Raw genomic sequence first — 22,209 nt, forward strand, 5'->3', positions numbered from 1 at the left:
CAGAATTGACTGTCGGTTACGAGGAAAGTTCAAACAGTGACCATGATACAGAGCCAGAGACCGTCGACGATCCAAGGAACCACCGCGAAGCTAGAGTTGGGCAAGCCGCGGACTGGTGCTTGAGTGGCCTGTGTCAGCCATTACTGACTGTTTTGGAATGTTAGTGTTGTTGTGAGTCATCATGTGGGACAGCAATAAGAATGAAATAGGTTTACCTGAATGATGTATTACAAGAACAGAACGTTTTTCCAGTGTTTGGATCATGATGTCATCTACATCATGCTGATGATGATTCACAATGCTTTGAGGAAGGGTCCTCTCCAAAACCCAGTGCCTAATCAGTACGAGTACATTTCCTTTATCTATCTTATTCTACTGTGTGAGTCATAAGTCTCTGGGCACAGTTTTAACTCTGGGAGCACATCAAGGCTAAGGCTGCAGAACACCGCATGTCATCTGCTGAACTTAAACAATGCATTCAGGAAGCATCTGGCAGCATAGCATATGGTATTTTACACCATAACACATGGTAATTTGCATTGGTTTTCACATTTTGCGTCGGGACGTCATGAGGCTGCACTCGATGTCCAAAGAGGTTTTATAATTGTTGTATTACTGAAATATGTTATTATCTCTACCACCGAAGGTGAAGGTCGTTATGTTTTCACCCCTTTTTATTTGTCTGTTTATTAATTGCCAGAATCCTTCGGATTTCGGCAATTATGTTGGTCGGTTGTGTGTGTCATTCTGTGTGCCTGTCTGTTTGTCTGTCTGTTTGTTTGTGTGTTTGTTTCCCCTATAGCAGCCACACTGTTTCAGCGATCATGACCATACTGGGTACAGACATCGGCCATGGTCCAACTTAGACACTTGTCGCTTTTGGTGAATCTAGGTCAAAGGTCAAGGTCAAGGTCACCGAAAAACCGAAGTTCTTATTTTCGCAATAACGTCCGCTAAAATGGTCGTATCGACTTCAAACCAAATCTAAAATGTGCATCTTCCCATTCTGCATCCAACCATATGTTTCATTGGGGTGTCACACCAACACCAACATTGGGGTGTCACACCAACCCTTCTTAGTGGTCGGGGGTCGAATGTCAGGGGGGGGGGGTCGGGTCAAAAATTTCAAATTGCGAAAAAACGCCATTTCAATTCCGATTGACTTCCAAGTTATGATCATGACCAAACTAAGTGTTATAACTCATTAAACAGTGGCACTATCGACTTATAAGAACCAAATTGATTTCCAGGTTTTTGTTTTTTCAGAGATCATGGAGATATGACAAAGTTATTCCGGCAATTCCTTGCTCAACGAGCAATTTCATTTGTTTGTTTGTGTACAGGATATCTCAAAAAGTTGGAGATGGATCTGAATGAAATTTTGTGGGCAGGTTGGGTGTGCGACAAGGACGAACTTGATTAAATTTTGGTGAAGATCCGGATTTGGATCTGGCTACAATAATTTTTCAAGTGATTCTTCAACATTGAGAGATACGGCTAAAACGATATATAGCACAATATCTCGAAAAGTTGTGCACGGATTTGGATGAATCTTGGTGGACACGTTGGGTGTGTGGCAAGGACGAAATGATTCGATTTTGGTGAAGATCCAAATCCGGATCTGGATACCTGAATTATTTGATTTTTTTAAAGTGATTCTTCACTATTGAGGGAAAGGGCCGAAAGCGATATGTAGCATCATATTTCAAAAATGTATTGGGCCTGATATGTTCGCATGGATCAGGCATTGTGTGGCGGAGGTATGCATTCTACTGAGTGCCCTTCTAGTTTTGGCTCACAATTTGTCCTGACCTCATATGCGTAGAGAGCTGTGATATAATATTTTCTACTCTGCCTGCTTGGCAAACAAGATTGAAACTGAAAATTTTTTTTGAGGATGTTAATAATGGACACATACAATAGGCACGAATAACTAATGCAATGTGTTGGATAGGGTACTGTAATAGATACTGTGGAAAATGGCGGTAAAATCAGAATTAATTAATATATACGACTTTTACAATCTTTATTTTATTTTAATTTAATTATATACTTAAACACTACAGTACACAAATCGTGTCATAATACTTCAAAGAACCTCCAGTTTTGCAGTACAGTATTAAATACAGGTTCAATGGGGTGGTGTAAAAGGGTGGTCTTTGGGACTATTGCTGGATTACTTAAATCGCACCAAACTTTTTCTTTTTTTTTAAACGATCATTAAAATCATTATTCTATTAAAATAGAATTAACCGTGCAGGGTGTCGTGTTCTTTGAACTCTCGAGTTGATGCAATGTTTTCATTCTGAGACTTTTAAGATAGTGTTGTGGGAATGATCTTTAGGGGTTAGTAAAAGTGTTTAGCAGAAAGATAGTTATTTCTTACCATTTGTTTAGATAAGTGTGACATACCATTTGTGCTATAAATATGCATTCTGTATGTACAGTGAGATGTTTGTTTTCCCTACCCGACTGTTTTGTCATCCCTATTCCAACCTCTGGCTGTACATTTTTAATGTTATTTTCCTCTTTTTACATGTATTTACAAAGTGCACATGAGAGCTTTGTAGGTATGGCAAATCTGCATTGAAATAGCCAGCTATTAGCCTCACCACAGGAGCTGATATACAGGGTGAATCTGCATTGAAGAAGTCTGCAGTTAGCCTCACCCTGGGAGCTCACGAGGCCAAATCGGTAGTTATCCCATGTGCGTTTTACAACTGGCGATGCAGAGGGGCGCAGCTGGTGACGCAAGTAGAAGAAAGCAAATATCTCTTTGCCACCCCCCCCCCTTTCCTCCATAAACCCCCTCATGGCCTGTTATATTTTTATTTTATTTTTTATTGATGAATTAATTTTTTAATGCCATGAACAAACTTTGGTACATCATATGTGTAGTTTCAGAGCAGTTTAAAGTATATGCGGATGGATGGATGGACGACGCGCCGTCACATATAATCAGCTCCCCGCAACGACTTTTCAGGTGAGCTAAAAATGGGGTATTCTGGTTCACTGATACTCTTATGTACAAAGCCACATGTCTTGGGTTTGATGGTTCATAGGATTATCTGTCAATGTGTTTATATTATCGACATGATATTTATATTCTGGAATATTTTATAAGTCTCTTTATGCAATCTGTGTAAACAACAACAAACGTCTCCACCTGAAACAAAGCTTTTGGCACAAACTCTTGTTGAATTTTAAAAATATATTTTTATGTTAAACGCTCCAATCACTCATCGATGCCAGGCCTAAAATAAAAGAACTGCATAGATAAAAAAGTGACGAAAGAAAGAATCGTCGAAAAGTTTTTGAGAAAGTAAAAAAATATCTGCTTTTTGAAAAGGGGAACATCATAACTGTTAAGAAAGACATGAGAAGATAAATGGTTCCACAGTACGTCAGTGGAGGGGAACAAACGAACATCATGACGGCCCACCCTCGAGTTGTCAGTGGCCACGCAATGGTCATGTGATTGTAGTAGTTTGTCGAATATTTTGTGGTCTCTCTCATGGCGGAGGTGCATGAAGCAGCAAGTTCTCGGGATCAGAAAGCAAAGTATTATAATTATCAATAGAAAAGAGAAAGGGCCAACATTGCAGCATAATTCAAGGGGTCGAGTTTTGAGGTCATATTGGGAGAATTGATAAATTGTATTACTTTGGGATCAATTCTGTCCAGTAAGTTTGTGGAGCTAGAATCTCCCCATATGTGAGAGCAGTGCTCTGTACAAGGACGAATCGATTCTTCATGTCATTGAAGAAACTGCTCGGAGGAGAATAATCTTTGACATCTGAACAAGACTCCTAGTTTCTTCGAGGTAGATTTAGAATTTGGAAGTCAATTAATGAAATGCTATTTAATTTCAAATCAAACGTAAAATTTTTAAAACGTGGCACAAACTTGGGGTTTAACATTATCAGTTAACATTGAAAATCTTTGCAATGAGATTGCATCATACCTATAGAAAGTCCTCTGAAGTAGGAAATCATTTTCCTGTTAAGGAATTAAATAAACTGTGAAAGTGTTCAACAAGTGGCTCAGGATTGTGGAAAAGAGTCTTTATTAATATTTTGTGTGCAGCCTATGGTTGCTGATTGCATCATTCCATCCATTCGGACCTTATCCTGTTCAGAGCGTCGGTGTTGCCGAAGCAGTCTGCCAGGCCATTGGGCGCATTCCTGGACGGTTTGCCACTCAGACGCAGGATATGCAAATGGCTCAATCATCCCAGCAAGCTGCTACTCATTTTGCCGACATCGGAAGAATGACCGGCTGAGTCAACCCACCTGGTGTTATTTAACGGGTTGACAAGCTCAAACTCAAGACCCTAAGATGTCAAGACCCTAAGAAGCCAGCTACCTTAACCATTAAGCCAACACCAAGCTTGCTGAAAAGAGTTGAAGTGTGCCACTGCAAACATGGCCTGCTTTTCACAGGTGCTCTTGTTATCAGCTGACTCATCCTTGTGATTGTTGAATGATGATAGTGGGATTACCATCCCTTTTAATATAAAATCTCCTTTCACCTGCTACGTCCCTCTGCTCACAGAGATGCCACCAAAAGCACGGCAAGATGGTGAGCTTCTGGTGGGCATTCATTGCAGCAACCTCCAAGAACTCAAACCCAAAGTACCTGCACATGGGCAGCTGGAGTGAAGGAAGCATTAGCGTGGTTCTCGGCAAAAATCTGCTCACTGGGCTGGGAGTGGTTGTAAAAACACAAAGTTCAAATTCATCGATTGTTTGAACCTTTTAACGGTTTTGGGCAAACAGAAACCAGCTATTGTAACGGAACTGAAGTGATGTAGAGTGGAGTTTGTAGATACCGAGCAGGTAAAACAACACCCCCTCGAGGATCCCACATTGGCTGTTATACAGTGTAACATCACACCATAGTGTAAGGTGATATAGATTAGCATTTATGTTTTATGACTACTTTTTCCATGTTTTCTTCATTATGTGACCTCTTGTTAATTTATATCTATACAATAATGAATTAGTTGGTTGAGTGCACCCCACACACATCCTTGTCCACACACAATGTCACATGCAATGTGATAATGTTGAGTCACCATTTTTTTTTGTCACAGTTCATGATGTTCCCCCTTGCAAAGTTCCAATGCATATTTTTTGCAGGAGTGGAAGGGATGAGGAGGAGCAGAGGGTTGGGACGATTGAGTATGTTAAGGAGTCAAAAGGTCCACTGTACTGGGGGGGAAATAATGAAAGATTTCCACTTCCTAGAGAGTGATGCATGTCTACTCATCGAGCTGGAGTACAAATAATTAATTTAAATATAACCCTTTGTATGTTTTAAAGCAATCATTGAGTTGTAACTTTGCTGTAAAACTTTTCCAAAGTTATATAACAGTGTTCCCTGATCAATTATCAATGATCAAAAACAATTACATAAAAAAATATACATGGAAGATGTAAAAACACCGATACGTGACGTTCAAAATGACATATGAATGCTAAACGAGGCAGTGGCACAGGCGGTGTGTGTTTGTGTGTGTGCTTATGCACTGACTAGGTTCAGCTCACCGAGCACTTTTAACCTGCTGTTGCTTGCACAAAATCTGTCATGTTTTTTTTTTTTAATTCAAATCGTCTTTTAAAAAATCGGACTCATGGGAATAGAGGAAATCCGAGAAATATCAATGGATCAGTAATAGATGCAAAAATCCACAGTGGTATAATTTCTCGTGAACCCAGAACCAAACAATATATATCCCAACCTGATAAATCGTAAATGTTATCATTTTAAGCTTACCCTGTGCATTCGCAAACCTTAGATATGTCCTTCGCATCGGTGTTAGAATCACCTAATCGAGATACACAGTCCATTCACTGGTAGCGATGGCTCGAGGGTTTATGTCGCACACGTGGGCTTTGCACCGGCCCACATGGTCGGGAGTTTTCAGTATGAGCAGCTGTTCATTCAGTGAGCTGTGAGCGTTGTCCTTTCTCTCGGGTACTTTTCCAAGTGTTTGCAGCTTTTTTTTGAAGCTTTGTGAGCCATTTAAAGTAACAATCCTCATCTCCCACACACGACATACTTTATGATGCCCTCAATGCCACTGTCTCCTGGGGTTTCTGTGCATGTGTGCTGAGCATTCTGGGCCGGAATACGTCATTTTGAAAGTCATGTCGTACAGTATTACTCACTAAACTGACTCTACATACTCGAGGTGTTATTAACGGTGCCGAAGAGCTTGATATTGTTACGGTTGTGGAAATTCGCATTACACCATAAAGAGTCCTCAGGTGAGAGATATCGATAAGTCCATGTGTAGTTAGTCCAAACCCGTTGTATCGAGGGAATTTATGTGATCCATCCGGGCTGCAACGCTTTGAGTTAGCCATTTTTCTGTTCTATTTTTTATTTCAAACAAACAGCATCTCAACAACCACACCATCCCCACCACAGTGCCAACCACACTACAAGCACGCCACCTCCACCACCTACGCTACCACATCTTCGCCACTCGCCATTCAATAAGCACCGTGCGGTCACGATCTCCGCGGAAGAACAAAAACCAGCAACGATGCTCGTGGGCTTTTCCCACCATTTTTCCCCACGCTTGGTGTGAAGGAAGGGGGAAGGGCAGCTCGCCGCCGATTGGTGGATGAACAGCGTGAGGTGGTCGGGGTGAGGGAACGCCCCTTTTCGGGAACCTTCTCGAACGAGGGTGGAGCCGAAAACGGGGCGGGGCGAAGGGCGGAGCCGGCCCCTACAAAAGGGACGAAGAGTTGGTCTTCGGTTGGTCAAGTTGGTTCGAGAGTCTGGTTTTCGAGGCTTCCTATCTCCTAGTCGAGTTTGTCTTCGGTTGGTCGAGTTGGTTCGAGAGTCTGGTTTTCGAGGCTTCCTGTCTCCTTGTCGAGTTGGTCTTCGGTTGGTCGAGTTGGTTCGGGTTGAGTTGGTTCTTCGAGGCTTCCTGTCTGCTTGTCTTGTCGGGGGAAGAGTCCTGCGCCCGCGGCTTGGCGAGCGGCCTGTCACGAAGGCACGGACTGGAGACGCGGCAGCGCTAGTTGTGAGGTGGACCTGCGCGTCCGGACGAGGAGTGCCGGAGAGGGTTCGCCGGCCACGAGAGAGGTCGGGGCCAGGCGCGACCACGCTGACGGTCGTGGGAGAGGGACTCACCGGCCACGAAAAGGGAAGTCGCGACTTCTTTTCCTTTCTCCTTTGCTTTTGTGTAAATGTGTGTTGGCGCCGTCTGTCAAGTAGTATTGTTTTAAGTGTTGCCGTGTGTACGCGTATTCGGTTTTAACTCTTTCTTTGCTTTATATGTGCATTTTGACTGTATGGCTGTGGATACGTGCTTGCTTTGTGTCTGTGTGTGTAAATAAAATGCTTGCTTGTTGAACTGTGGCCGCTCTGCTTCGTCTCTTTTCCTTTTTTATTGACCCTCCATCTTGCATCACTTAAGGGGTTCGTAGTGGGTTTAAAACGCCCGGTAATTAATCGGAACCGTCAAGGCCAACGATAACACCGCTCGGTTATCACTGTAGCACGGAACGGACCGCTTAAGCGGTTCGTGTCCGGAGTCGGCCTGTGGTGTCGTACGATCGCCCGGTCGATCACTCTCGCAGGTACTTAGGTAGGTCGAATTTGGCGAGAAACCCTATCCTGCGCGGGTGGGCAATTGGCACGATCGTGGTGAGGTTAAACCCCCACCTGTGACTAGCTCCCGGCGTTGTTCCGAGAGGGTCACGACTGAATTGTCCGTTCTGGTGGGCGAGGCGGCCGCCATTCGAGTCGAGCGGCCGATCGCACACCGGCGGGCGCGAATTCGCAACACTGGTGTCAGCGAGCGGGAAACAAACCCTCCCGTCTCCAACTAAATTCACGGGAATCGGTTCAGGGGTGAGAGGAGCGACCCCCGATTCCCTCCAAATTACGAGCGTACCAAATTAATCCCTTTCGAGAAATAAGATGGAGTCTCAAGGCGAGCGGGTGCCGGGGCTATTAGAAATCTATATGGGTAGAAATGTAGGATCCATGGCCCAGGACGCTACTTGTAATTACAGTCCATAATTGCATATTGATGTTCCTGTGGTATTTGTGTTTGCCATGTCATTTAGTGAGGAAACAGTCTCTAGTATTGGGCCTTTGACAGGGTCTGGAATGTATCTCTCCTTGTACCATGTTAAAAGTGATATGCTTAACGATCTCATTCTAAATGCTATTCTCTCGGAACGAATCGCTCGTTTAAAGTGAGGAAGTCCTGCATATATTTTGAAGCAAAGAGGGGAAAATGAAATAGAGTTGAGGAGTGTAAAAAAGAGAACATTTCGAATATAGAAAAACAATGAGGCACTTGTTGGATCAGAGACGGAATCAGAGATGGGCACACTCACTATTATATATAGTTAATAGTATGCCAGACACTCACAAGGACACAAATTTGTTTAACACCCTAACAAGGTATGGTTAAGAGATGGAAATTGGAGGAAAACAATTAACTACACAGGGATGAAACTATAACAGAAAGACACCATGGATCTGGTGTGTGAAAATCAGTTTTGATGAAATTTAAGGAGGCAGGTGTGAACCAGTGTGTATTATGTTCAGACCTGGAACCGGAAGTCAACTGTCATTTTAACCCTCCAGGGATGCAAATTAAACCCAAACATCATTATCGGAAAGTTGTAGTAATACAAGACAAATTATTTTTCTTGTATAATTGTTGACTGTTTGTGTTCGTGTCTGATTTTTCATTCGAAGGTGTGGTGTAGCCTGCGGACCTGCGGGGGCAGGGCATGATGTGGAGGAGTGGTCGGCGTGATCACGTGTCTGCCAGGGATATAGGAGTGCGCGCCGCCTGAGGCGTTGTGGTGGTTGCTGTTGTCGCTGTGGCTTGTAGAGTGCACCGAGTACGTAATAAAGGGGGAGTTACGGGCAACGTATGCTCACGCTCCCGCTTGAGCAACAAGGCCGTGGTTGAACTGTTCCTCCGCTCGTGTCTGCCTTCGAAGCGCCGCTACCACGACACCACAGTTTGGCGACGAGGCTGTTCGGATCGGCGTGTGCAGGGTGATTGGGTTCGGATCGGCAGCGAGTAACTCAGTGCACCCCGCGCGGTTCGGCATCTCACCAGCATGGCAGAAGGTCGGGGCACGGCGCACGGTCGCGTGCCCGTCTTCGTGGGAGATGACTTCGAATTATTTTCTGAACAATTGGGCTGCTATTTCCACGTGAATGATGTGGATGATGAAGGCAAACGCAAGTCGATCTTGCTCGCCTCGCTGTCAACGGAGCACTACCGGCTGCTGAGTGATTTGGTAGCTCCAGATAAGCCCAGTGATGACGAGCTATCGTTTCAGGATATCGTGGAGAAGATGAAGACCCACTTGGCGCCAGAGAAGTCATTGCAGCTCGCTCAGTACCAGTTCGATCACCTCGCGAAGGGTGCGGAGGAGCGCGTTCCAGATTTCGTGGCACGAGTGAAGCATTCGGCCGTGGCTTGCTAGTTCACGGCAGAGGAGCGTCCGGCGCGACTCAGAGATCGTTTTATTTCAGGTCTGCGGGACGCGAAGATGGTGGCAGCCATTCTGCGGGTGAGCGATGTTACATTCGACTCAGCAGTCGGGACTGCTTCGGCTGTCGAGCAAACGCTCACGGATGTCCGCGCCATCGCCGGCCAGGACGTAATGAGTAGCTCCAGCTGGGGCATGTCGGCTGATCCCGGGGTCCACGCGATGACCCAGGTGCCACAGGTCGCGCGCGCGTCTGGCGGTGCGGGCCGGGGGCGCGTGCCGCAGCGCGGCCGCACCGGGAGCGAGGTGGATTTCCAGGGGTGCTGGGGGTGTGGTGGTCCGCACCTGCGACGAGTGTGCCCGTATAAGAACACCGTGTGTTTGCATTGTCACAAGGTGGGACATTTGAAGCGTGTGTGTCGGATGGCGGGGGCCTCCGTTGGGGTCTTGGATGGCGAGGTGCGGGAGGACCCCAGTGACCTGGGGAGCGGCCTGCAGCCGGGGCATGGCGATGCCGGCGGGCCGAAGCAGGAGATGCAACCAATGTTGAGTCTGTTTTCGATTGGTCCGGAGGTGACAAGACCAATCACGGTGGAAGTCGAGGTGAATGGCGAGCCGACCGTGTTTTACGTGGACACCGGGGCTGCAGTGTCGGTCATGGGCGAGCGGGCGGCTCGTAGTCTTCGCGGTGTTCGCCTGGTCAAGACGACCTTGTCGCTGTGCACGTACACCGGCGAAGCGATTGCACCGCTTGCGGTGGCCGACGTCTCGGTGCTCTACCGGGGTCGAAGCGCCCTACTCTCGGTGTTTGTGGTACGAGGGGAGAGGCCCACCCTTTTGGGTCGGGCCCACCCTTTTGGGTCGGGACTGGTTGGCGCACCTCGAGCTGGATCTCCAGTTCGTACCTCCAGGTGCGCCGGTGCTTCCTTCGAGACCCGAGGGCGAGGTTCTGGCGGCGGGAGCCGCATCGATGCAACGGGAGCGGCCGTTCGTTGCTGCCTGCAACGTTGATGTGCGGTTCGGGGGCAACGGGAGCCGTGCCAGCTCTCGCGCTGAGCCCTCGCGCTTCGGCTGCGCTCATGAGGCAATGCGCGCCTGTGTCGGTCAGGCGATTTCGACGGGGAGTTGCAGCGAGCCCGTCGCGTTCAAGGAGTTCACGGATCGCGACCATCGGCGACGAGCAGGTCATCGCAACGTCGCGACGACAACCAAGAGATGGACACGCGATGCGATTCATGGGTTGCTGATTGTTGCGTATTTGATTTTCATTGCTCAAGTGATGCGGTTTAACGTTGTTGAAATAAATGCCGACAGTTCATGTGTGAGAATAGGTTTGGCTGAGATCAATCGATGGGTTTTTCGTTATAATCAATGTGATGTGAGGGCTTTGGGAGCGATGATGGCAAATAAAGAGGTTTTATTGGCCTTCCGTTGCCCCGGGCCACGGGTGGTTACTTTGTCATGTGCAGGGATTTTATCGGAAGAACGCGCTGTCCGAAAAAAGGAGTTTGCAATTGCACAAATGATGTTCTTATTGATTTATGACGAGCCTGAGTTTAAGGTGTGGTTTGTATGGACTTGCTACGTCTAATTGCCGTGTGGGTCTCGACTCGGAGCCGGGGCTGGTGCGCTGTTCAGCGTTACCCCCACCTCTGGTTTCGGCAAGGTCAGACGTGCCTGGCGCCTGGGGCGCAATTCTCTGTTCTCGCCCGAGGCCGTTTGGACATACGTTGGAATCTCAACTGATTGTAGTGCGTGGGTTGTTAGGGGGTCTTTGTTGCATCCAGCCGACGGCGCTGTTCAGCGTCCCCACCCAAGTTCAGTCGGGTTTGGCATTGGCGCCACGGCTTCAAGACAGCGGGCTTCCGGCCTCGGAATGTTTATTTGCTTCTAGTCTGGCTGGGGGAGATGTGCCGCCTTGTCGGCCAGGGGCGTTTGATGGTGCCGGGGGAGGTTTGCTCGGGAGGTCGCCGCAACCTCGCCGGAGGGCATGTAAGCATGAGCCGCCTGGGGGCGCTTTTGCTGCGTAGTGAGGCTGTACTTCTCGCCTTGCTGCGTGATATCTGTAACGCGGTCAGGGTGTTGTGGGTTCATTGTGCAACTCAGTCTTCGGAACCTGGCCGTTGCAGCTCCACGCGCTCGCGTCGACACGTTATATGGTGTGATGTGCCTATGCTTTTTCTTTTTGAGGCTATTATCGTTTTTGTACCTTATCTGCTGGTATATCGTGGTATTCTGTGCTGCTTATGCTTATTATGACGATGGTCATTTAATAATCATGGTTTTAGGAGGGAGGAGTGTGGTGTAGCCTGCGAGGGCAGGGCATGATGTGGAGGAGTGGTCGGCGTGATCACGTGCCTGCCAGGGATATAGGAGTGCGCGCCGCCTGAGGCGTTGTGGTGGTTGCTGTTGTCGCTGTGGCTTGTAGAGTGCACCGAGTACGTAATAAAGGGGGAGTTACGGGCAACGTACGCTCACGCTCCCGCTCGTGCAACAAGGCCGTGGTTGAACTGTTCCTCCGCTCGTGTCTGCCTTCGAAGCGCCGCTACCACGACACCACAGAAGGAGTCATGTGTAAGAAATTATTTATTTCTTCAGAGACTGTGTGCACCTTATGTTACTGTCATTTTGGTTCCGACATTTGGGTTTAATTTGTATTCTTTTAGGACTAAATTGGTCATAATCTTGATCAATAACCGGCATGGTGATAGACCTCACTAGAATACGAGCCTAAATTCACCACTCGGTGTGGGTCCTTGTAGAACCGTGATAGTTCTTCTATCCTTGGAGTTTAACTCCACCGTGTTCGGTAACTCTGTCAGCATCGTGATCACACTTTCAATTTCACAGGAAGCACCTTTTTGACAAGTAGTGATTACTTGTTTAAAATATACCTTCAACCCAATATGCTGCAATTCTTTCTGGCTTCTTGGTGATTGAGTAGATGATGGCTCATACCCTCAACAACCTCTCACCAATAGTGGTAACAGGGATGTCGAGCACACCTGCATCAATGATGAATTGGAGCTAAATGGATTATGGGTATTTTCAACAATTAATCAATACTTGTCATAAAGGTACTTCCTGTTCTGAAAGCTCATCAGGAAGTTGCTTCCTGTTTCATAAAAATCTGAAAGCAATCATGAAGTCTCTACACTGGACTGTGGAGGCTTCACGAGTGTCAAGATGTGACTACCAGCTTAAGCTAACATAATTTTTCAAGCATTCTCATGAAAATGAATCGGCAATTAGAAAGAAATATCACCACTAATCCTAATGTATTTTTTTGTATTTATGATGCAATGTGTATATCTCACAAAAATTAATTGTCTTGCAATTAGGGACCAAGACATTACATGGCTGTACAGTCTCATGTTTTATGATGATCTCTGATTGGCTGAATTATTTACTTTCAGTGAGCATTTTAGTGTTTGCTGTTGTTTGATTGCTATCATTGGGTGAGGTGTGGTGTAGTCAAACTTGACTGCTCGGACAACATAAAGGAAATCCATTCAGGTATTAAAAGCTGATGGAGCTGGAAATGGACGGGTGTAGAAATATAATTTAGGGGCAGTCAGGTATGGAAGCTGCATATGACTGATAAGGTGCACTGCCTCATTTGTGATACAGAGTCGATGGATCGCCAATCACTTCAAGACACTGAAACAAGAACAGAAAAGCTAAAAAGCAGAAAACTCATCGAATATGAACTTCCAGGTAACTGAAAGGTTAACTTAATTTTGTCTGCAAAATTATTAAAGAAACAATACTTTATTTATTTCCGAGGTATGTTGTTACAAGTTTAACACCCACCAAACTCATTCAATAGCACACAGTACATTAACCTCGTTATAATGAATGCTCCATCAATTTGTCATTTGGAAATTATGCTCAGAACGGAATCGGTTTATGAATTCCAAGGTAACAGTGTGAATGAACCAAGGAGGTATCAATTTTGAACAGGATCAGTTCTGTATACTTCAGCAAACACTTGTCTCCTTGGATCACTTCCTCGATGAAGCATCTCTGTATCAAATACTCAAACAAATTTGGATCAAAATGTCACATCTTCATATTTATCATCAGATCTGGAGGATTACAATTGATCCACCACCTAAAAGTAATCTTAAGTTCAAGTAGTCCCAACATCCATAATTATTCGGCTTTCAGTGAAAGGAACTGAACATTAGATTTATCGCATGAGTGGATGGAATTGACTTGGTGCTGCTTTAGGATGGACACAGTCAATACACAAGATAGCCTGGCGTCGGCTTAGCGGTTAAGGTGGCTGGCTTGGGATCCTCGGGTCCTGAGTTTGAGCTCCCTCGTCTGCTGAATTAACACCAGGTGGGGTTGACTCAGACCGTCATCCTTCCGAGGTCCAGTGTACTGGTAATAAGGGCACTGCATCACCAACATAGCTGTGTCCCTAACCGATGATGCAACCAGCTGCCTCAAGACTGCACACAAGAGTGTGTGAGTGAATACACTGGAGACCTAGATTTTCAAGTCGTGTTTTTCGGCATCTGATTAGCTTCTGATCTTTACTCGTATTAGATCAGTTTTTTGACCCCATGCCTTGTGGGAGACCAAACAAGATGGTGAAATGTCATCCATGGAGTGCCAATGCTCGACCACCAGCAAAGCCCTTAAATCCAGTCGTCTTGACCCCTGCCAATCAATAATTAGGATGAGAAACTGTTCAACACAAGTTGGAATAATCCACCAAATTGATGGTGATTTCCAAGGATTCAAGGAAGAACAGAATTGGGTTCAAGAAAATGACTTCTGGACTTTAACTTCTGAAGAAAACAGAATGAAAAATGTCAGAAAGAATGACATAATCATTGCTATAACAGAAGTCTCAAACATTCAGAGTTCAGTGACGACCCCAAAATCCAAGATGATGGTCGAAAATATGACGGTTTGAAAAGAAGAGAAACGTCAGCAATGATTTTGGATTCCATTACCAGACTGGTTTTTAAAAGTGGGCTAACTGCTGTTCTGAAGGTGAGGATAAGTCTTTGTACTTCGTACCTTGCTGGATAGTGGTGTTGTTGGAAACTTCAAAGCAAATTGGCACTGAAAGATGAAGCACCTGGTGTGGAGAGCAGAGATGTCAACTTTGAAGAGCAGCACATGAGAACACGTGCAATGATGCCAGCTGGGTCCATTACAGACGTGAAGTTTAAAAACATAGAAAATGCTAATTTATCGGTTGTAAAACTGGCCAGAATGTGTCTTCAAAAAGTTAATCTCAATAAGTAGATGCCATCTTGGCAAATGAAGAGTTGAATTGATGATTATAGCATCAATAAACTTTATTATTTTTGCGAGTTTCTCAGACACAGCACATCCATCGCTGCCTTTGGCCCTATTAGCATAAACTCAACGTGGTGGACTTTCTTGGAAGAACGCACAGACAAAGAAACTAGTGTTGTATTGTTCTTACTTCAAGGGAAACCACATGGATTTGCTCACTTAAAGTCCATGCATGGCAGGCACAAAAGGCTGGGAGTGCTTGTTCTTTTTAATGAAAAAATAAATACATTGTGGACAATCAATTTCTTTAATAATTTCAAATAAATTATTCCAGAAAGGCCTCAGCAAAAATGACAAGGCAACACATCTGGGTATGTGATGACCAGGGTGGACTACAGCATCAATGACCAATAACAAAGAAGCGTTTGTATCAGATTGCTGAGGTTGTGGCCAAAGAAAGTGACCGATTTGGGTGTACTGTGTCCAATTAGGGGTCCATTTATATTGCGGACCAAATGGAAGACCTCACTTCAAAGAAAAGCTGGAGGATCATGGGTGTTGGTGTGGCGTAGGTTCATCGTGCCAACGCCACACCAACACCAGACCAAATATATCCAAACTGACAACATTTCATGATTCATGAGGGGAGGGGTGGGGATTAGACAATGTGGCACGCTCAGGGATATCCCAAGGGTGCCAAAATAAAAATGGGGAAATATATTTATTTACTTAAATGAATGAAACTAAAAAATAAAATTGTGTGTGTGTGTGTGTGTGTGTGTGTGTGTGTGTGTGTGTGTGTGTGTGTGTGTGTGTGTGTGTGTGTGTGTGTGTGTGTGTGTGTGTGCACTTTGTTCTTGGTGAGGGATGGGGGGAGGTGGTTCTAGGTTTGGAAATAAACACCAACCACACATTACCCCAGGCCAAGATCTTCACAGACATGACACAACATGTGTATATATATATATATATATATATATATATATATATATATATATATATATATATATATATATATGTATATATGTATATATGTATATATATGTATATATGTATGTATATATGTATATATATATGTATATATGTATATATATATGTATATATGTATATATATATATGTATATATGTATATATATATGTATATATATATATATATATATATATATATATATATATATATATATATATATATATTAGGGTTCCCTCTGTCCTCTCCCCTTCCCTCTGTCCTCTCCGCTTCCCTCCTCTCCACTCCCCTCCATCCTCGTTACCTTCCCTCCATCCTTGCTGAATCCCCTCCCCCTCTCTCCCTCCCCTCTCTCTCCCTCCCCTGCTTCTTCTCTCTCCCCCTTAATATTCCCATCCATATGTGGGTTTCAGAGTGTGGAATGGAGTCCTTCCAGGGTGGGCTCAAAGTATCCACCTTCATTTCAGTAAGGGGGTCACGATTCATGGACCAAGCTGTGAAGTTTTCTGTTCTCAAAGTTTTGTACCGAGGGCTCTCTTCAGGATCGTGACTGAGCCCCAGACACCTTCCAACTGTAGTTTGTTTGTTGTAATATTCCTAGGGATGGTTTTTAATATCTCTGTGAGGTTCTTCATCATCATTCCTGTAGCTCCACCTTTTACTGGGACAATTCTTCAGCTTCCAGGATCTTTTCACTTTATTCATGAGGTCTTGGTATTTGGTCATTTTATTAATTTATGCATCGTTTAGTCCAAAATCACTGGTATTAACACCTCATTTAGCAATTCCTTCTTTTCTCTTTTTTTTTGTACTAAAATATGATGTCTTGTTGCAATGCTTTGTTTTCGATGTTCATGCTCAATGGGATCATGAGGTCGTACATGAGCGGTACTTCCACTTCCACGTTTCCAGTGATTCCTTTTGGTTCATGTTCCCACAAATTCTCTGGAACTGGGAAATCAAAGTTCTTAAAGATGTGCCAGTGGATTACTTTACAAACTCTTTTGTATCATTGTGTGTACAGCTGTTCTGACATGAGTTATTTATTAATTTGTGTTTGGTCATTAAGCATAACATGTCATTCTTTGCTAATGCCACCTTGACCTCCACCCCTCACCTTTCTTCTTTTTTTCTTCTCCATCTCCCTCCCCCCCCCCCAATTCTCTCTCTCTCTTTCACCTCCTCCATCCTGTCCTCTCCCCTTCCCTCTGTCCTCTCCCCTTCCCTCCTCTCCACTCCCCTTCCCTCCTCTCCACTCCCCTTCCTTTCTCTCCACTCCCCTCCATCCTCGCTGCCTCCCCTCCCCTTCTCTCCCTCCCCTCTCTCCCCCTCTCTCCCTCCCCTCTCTCTCCCTCCCCTGCCTCCTCTCTCTCCCTCCCCTGCCTCCTCTCTCTCTCCCTCCCCTGCCTCCTCTCTCTCTCCCTCCCCTGCCTCCTCTCTCTCTCCCTCCCCTCCCTCCTCTCTCTCTCTCCTCCCCCCGCCCCCTCTCTCTCTCTCTCCCTCCCCTGCCTCCTCTCTCTCTCCCTCCCTCCCCTGCATCTTCTCTCTCCCCTACTTCCATCCTCTCCTTTCCCCTCCCTTCCCACTATCCTCTCCTTTCCCCTCCCTTCCCTCTGTCCTCTCCCCTCCCTTCCTTCCATTCTCTCAATCACCTACCTCCCTCCAATCTCTCCCCTACCTCCCTCCTCTCTCTCCCCTCCCTCCTCTCTCTCTCCACTCCCTGCCTCCTCTTTCTCCCTCCCCTGCCTCCTCTCTCTCCCCTGCCTCCTCTCTCTCCCCTCCCTCCTCTCTCTCCCCTGCCTCCCTCCTCTCTTCTCCCCCCTTAATATTCCCATCAGCAAAACGACGGGTTGTATTTCATTGTGTGTATATACTGTATATAGTTTTTAATACTTGTTTTCGGCTCATGGAAGAGATAGAGCACAGAACAAATCAGGACACAACACAACAAAGGGAACAACAGGAGAAAGGGGAAATAGCAATGGCATAGCAGAGGCAGAAAGTAGATGGAGTTCGACATCCAAGGGATGTAGGTAATGATGAAGGGAAAGGGAGAACGCAAAAGGTGGACAATATTGATGTGTAAGCAAAATTTTGGGACGGGTTATTGGTGGTTTAACAAGTACTTAAACAAGGAAAAATAAAAAGATCATGATTTTGAACGGGGGATGAGATGGTGGTATTTTTGAATACATAATCGAGGCTCGTGGAAGAGCAACTGCACTGAATGGATCAGGACGTAACAGACAAAAACAGGAACAGACAAAGGGAACAGTAGACACACACAAAAGGAGCAGTAGAGAGAGAGGGGGGGGGAGGGGAAATACCAACAGCAGAGTTCCATCCATCCATCCATTGGACCCATACTCTGTGCAGAGCGTTGGTGCTGCCGAAGCAGACTCCTTGGCTCTTGGGTACAATCCTGGACGGGTCACCACTCTGACACAGTATACCAGCTAGCTGGCACTCATTTTACCGACCTTGGAAGGATGACAGGCAGAGTCAACCCCAGCCTGGTATTAATTCAACAGCTGAGGGGGATTTGAACTCAGGATCCTAGGATCCCAAGCCCACCACCCAAACCATTAAGCCAACACCATGCATAACAGCAGAGTTGAAGGACAAGATATGCACATAATCACCCATCGATCCGCGAGTTGCTTAAAAGTCCTGCCAATATCCCTACATCCTTTTACCTACAATGCTTCCCCTATTGCTGACTCATCAATGCCTGCTCCCACTGCACCCACACCACTGCATGCACTCTCACCACTTCCTGCTCCCACTGCACCCACACCACTGCATGCACTCTCACCATGTCCTGCTGACACTTCCTGCTCCCGCTGCACACTTCCCACTGCCAATATCATCATCTTCCTCACTCCACAACCGTAACCAACTATTATCTACAAATTTCTCACATTCTGCTACTTGCAAATTTAATTATCTATCCATTCCTTCAACCTATACTAGTAATATCTCTCCCGAAGTGGGATATTTCTTCACACGTCCTACAACAGTAGGACCTCTGCTTCTATTTTGATGGGGCGCACATTGAGCATATATGACATTTTATGTACTCTCGATGTGTGTGTTTGATTGACCATGTGCTTCAGCATTCAGGATGATGCGTATGCTCGTGGGACAGTCTTGTTAAACTGTGTACTTTGGCCATGGGGTTAAAGTACACATCCAAAGCTTTGTTTAAATGTTTTTGTTTGTTTGTTTGTTTTTTACCTTTTTTGCAGAAAAAGTCCTCCCACATACGACATGGGATATGCTCCACACTTTTTGTACATAGATGAGCATACATTGCTTCTTCCAGTAGAAAATCCACCAAGTAATGTGACACTTAGGTGCGATGTGATGTTTCAAATTTATTTTGTTTTCACATCATTATTCAAATACACACTCACACATACCACAAAGAAGGCAAACCTGCCGCCGTTTGAGCACGATTCGGTCTTGCCCGAAATGGTCTTTGCAAAGTTGCCTTCATTGTCAGTCCACATGACCACTTCCAAAACAATATGGCAAAGGTGGGTAGCAAGAAGTGCAAGTCCAATAATATTGTTATTCATGTCAAAATAGTCCACAGCTTCATAATGTACAACCAACTGCCGGAGCCTCAGACGTAGCAAAGAAAAGTAATTCAAAAGCAAGGAAGAAAATTATTTAACAAAAAAAAGGAAATGTAGGTTTCTAACATTATTGAGTTTTCATTGCAGATTTGCATTATTTTATGATTTCTCATTCTCCTTCAATACCACATGCCCGGAATACTTTCGAGAGCTCGAAACATAATTCTGGATATAATGTTAAAAGTTTGTACGACTCCATGATCCTCAATGTGCTGTATAATCAAGGAGAATACCTGGTGTAAGAGAGTGCACATCACGCATGGTGTGACAATCCGTTTGGGATGACATAGACACACACACACACACACACACACACACACACACACACACACACACACACACACACACACACACACACACACACACACACACACACACACACACACACACACACTGTGCTTGATTTTATAAGTCGTGGAATGTTTGACTTGACTACAACCCTCTTCCCCTCCCCTTCACCTGTCCACCCTTTATGTAACCTGTACTCTTCTTATTTAACCTCCCCTTTCTCTGCTCTTCTCTTCAACTTCCCTACCATCCCTGTTCTCCCCCCCCCTCCCCACATCTACATTTAAATAATAATAATAATAATAATAATGAATTCCCTAACATGGAACTTGAACACAAGAGGCCAGTCGGCCCATTAAGCCTGCACAATGGTTGCCAACCTCTGGTTGTTTGTCTACATTCTATCCTTTTTAAATACTGAGCATCAAGCAAGGAAGCAGCACGTGCCATTTATTAAGTCTTTGGTATGACTCATTTGGGGTTAGAACCGCTGACAACAAGGGAATCCAACATAGGTGGAGGCCATTCAGCCCATCATGCCTGTGCGAACACCACACCAACCCAAGACTCAGCAGATTCTGACCTTCCAGACTCAGAGCAGATTCTCTAACTCTTATGCCTCTGAAGTTACCAAAATCTGTAAACTTAAGATGAAAATGCCCCCTCCCCCAACCTACCTCCCCTACCTTCCACCCACCCCCCCCCCCCCATTCCACTATTTTAATATACACAGAGAGGACAGACATCTCCGAGTCTAAAAACAAAATGCATCAGAACTCACAGGTGTACTTCGAATCTGACACGAGATCTGCTCCAACAACATAATCTATATCTAATGGAGCAAGTGTATGTATGTATGTATGTATGTATGTCCGCTCTATACCTAATGGATGGACAGCTGGCCTGACGTCACCCACAGTTGTGACCTAAAAAACAGAAAAATCATACGTCCGCCATTTTGGTCAGTCTAATATATCTTCGGAAGTGTCATATTCACGATCGCCATGTCCTCACTATAAAAATTTTCATTCAGTGTCGAACAACCAAAGCAACTGTTGAAAGGATCATCAAATATCAAAAGGTTGGAGCTGATAAGCATCATGGGCCTTGTGAAGGCGACAGTACAATTACTCGTATCGTCCTCGGGCTTCAAACCTCCGGCGTCAGCCTACGACCCACCGTAATTTAAATTATCCGAGCTATATAACCACGATGTACTATATATGCACATAAGCAGTATGTATGTAACCTAGGTTATTTTCATTTTCAGGAGCGATCGAGGCAGCGGTCTATTGCCTATAGGTTATCCACTGCCCAAATAAAGGGATGTGTCAGAAGAGCTTGTTGCACACTAAGAACAAGATCACCCATAGGGCGGGTACTCTGTCATTTGATCCAATTGTGTGCAAAATTAAGTTTATAACTGACTTTTCAAATGCAATCTTTACACAAACAGCGACGAGATGAGGATCAAGACTTTTTTTTTTGAGGATCTCAGCCCGCCCGCAATGGTGTCTTCAGTTGAGAGAGGCATAGATGGTGGTTTTGGGCATCTTATTGGTTTTTGGTGGTCTCTTGGGATTGGTTTGTTTCAGTTCAAGTGCAGCATATTGTATTTCATTCTTCGGAGTAAATGGGGCAGGAAGGAGAGAATATGGGAGTGTCAAGATGTACATCAACATTATTATCATAACAGTTAGGAATGATCCACCATCATAACTACAACAATGCTTTTGGAGAACTCCCATCGTACTTTTTGATTGTTGCAATGCTTATTATACAGTCATAACAATAACCATCATCATCAATCGTTGTTGCAATCTTGAGAGACAAAAAAGGAAAAGAGATGCACATTGGATGCTTACCTCAGGGTGTTTGGTTTGAGGAGTAGTCCTTGGAATACTTGGAGGGTCTGGAGAGGGAGACGGGGACATGGTTAAGTCATTCTGTTAAATGTTCAAACTTCAAATTTTGTCAGGTCAGGCCAGATTAGATCTGTGACTTGCTACAGGTACCACGTAAACCTGTATTTACCTGTTTCATGGTCAGGTTGTCGGTGATGAAACCGTCTCCCCCACCAGGTTTCCTGGTGTGAGGAGGGTGTATGATATGGACATCCAGCAGGATTAATAACAAAGCCTGTCAAAGGGTGGAGGAGTTCCTTGTGAGCCAATGGCCATCCATATCTAATGTCCAACTGTGTCTGTCCTCCTGCAGTTGGATTACGTTTTTTTTAGGAGGTTGGTGGCAGGATTTGCACTCCGGCCACTGTAAAACCCTTCACTCCACAAAACACAGCAAAAAACAAAAACGCCAAGAAATCTGAAAACGCACTCCGTGGGAGTACCTCCTGTGCAGCTGCCCTCCGCAGGGCAGCTCACCATTTGACGGGAATGGGGCAAAGCCTTTGGGACCCCCACTCTTTGATGATAGGAGGAAAACCACGGAGTAACTACCATGGCTCAGATTGCGGTAGTGTGTGTTGGGGTGGTGCTGAGGTATCGTACATCAGACGGCGGTGTCCTTGGGTTAACGTGAGGCTGTCCCTTTGGGTGGGTGCCTGGAA

At 45.2% G+C, this 22,209-nt stretch overlaps 2 protein-coding genes across 11 annotated transcripts in view; one reads left to right on the top strand and one right to left on the bottom strand.

Moving 5' to 3' along the window:
* LOC147022380 (uncharacterized) overlaps positions 1-22,209 on the top strand; it is a 214,946-nt gene that overhangs the window by 5,882 nt on the left and 186,855 nt on the right. For 8 of the 9 annotated variants that reach the window (XR_015061209.1, XR_015061210.1, XR_015061212.1 and 5 more), the window contains exon 2: positions 13,116-13,202. Coding sequence is in view for 2 of the 9 variants with exons in the window: in XM_085893244.1 (XP_085749370.1) it covers positions 13,116-13,202 (87 nt within the window). In the remaining 7 variants the exon portion in view is untranslated. Of the gene's footprint in view, positions 1-11,574; positions 12,060-13,115; positions 13,203-22,209 lie in introns of those variants that run through there. The other variant, XR_015061211.1, reaches the window with a different exon arrangement.
* Positions 19,643-22,209, bottom strand: part of LOC147022381 (uncharacterized) — a 29,692-nt gene continuing 27,125 nt past the window's right edge. For both annotated transcript variants that reach the window (XM_085893243.1, XM_085893242.1), the window contains exons 7-8: positions 21,509-21,555; positions 19,643-21,265 (exon numbers count right to left, since the gene is read on the bottom strand). In XM_085893243.1, the coding sequence (XP_085749369.1) occupies positions 21,161-21,265; positions 21,509-21,555 (152 nt within the window). In that variant the 3' untranslated portion in view covers positions 19,643-21,160. The remainder of the gene's footprint in view (positions 21,266-21,508; positions 21,556-22,209) is intronic.

Source organism: Eptatretus burgeri, chromosome 8 (assembly GCF_056783735.1).
Source record: "Eptatretus burgeri isolate ZD-2024b chromosome 8, Ebu_testis_v1, whole genome shotgun sequence".
Classification (NCBI taxonomy): Eukaryota; Metazoa; Chordata; class Myxini; order Myxiniformes; family Myxinidae; genus Eptatretus; species Eptatretus burgeri.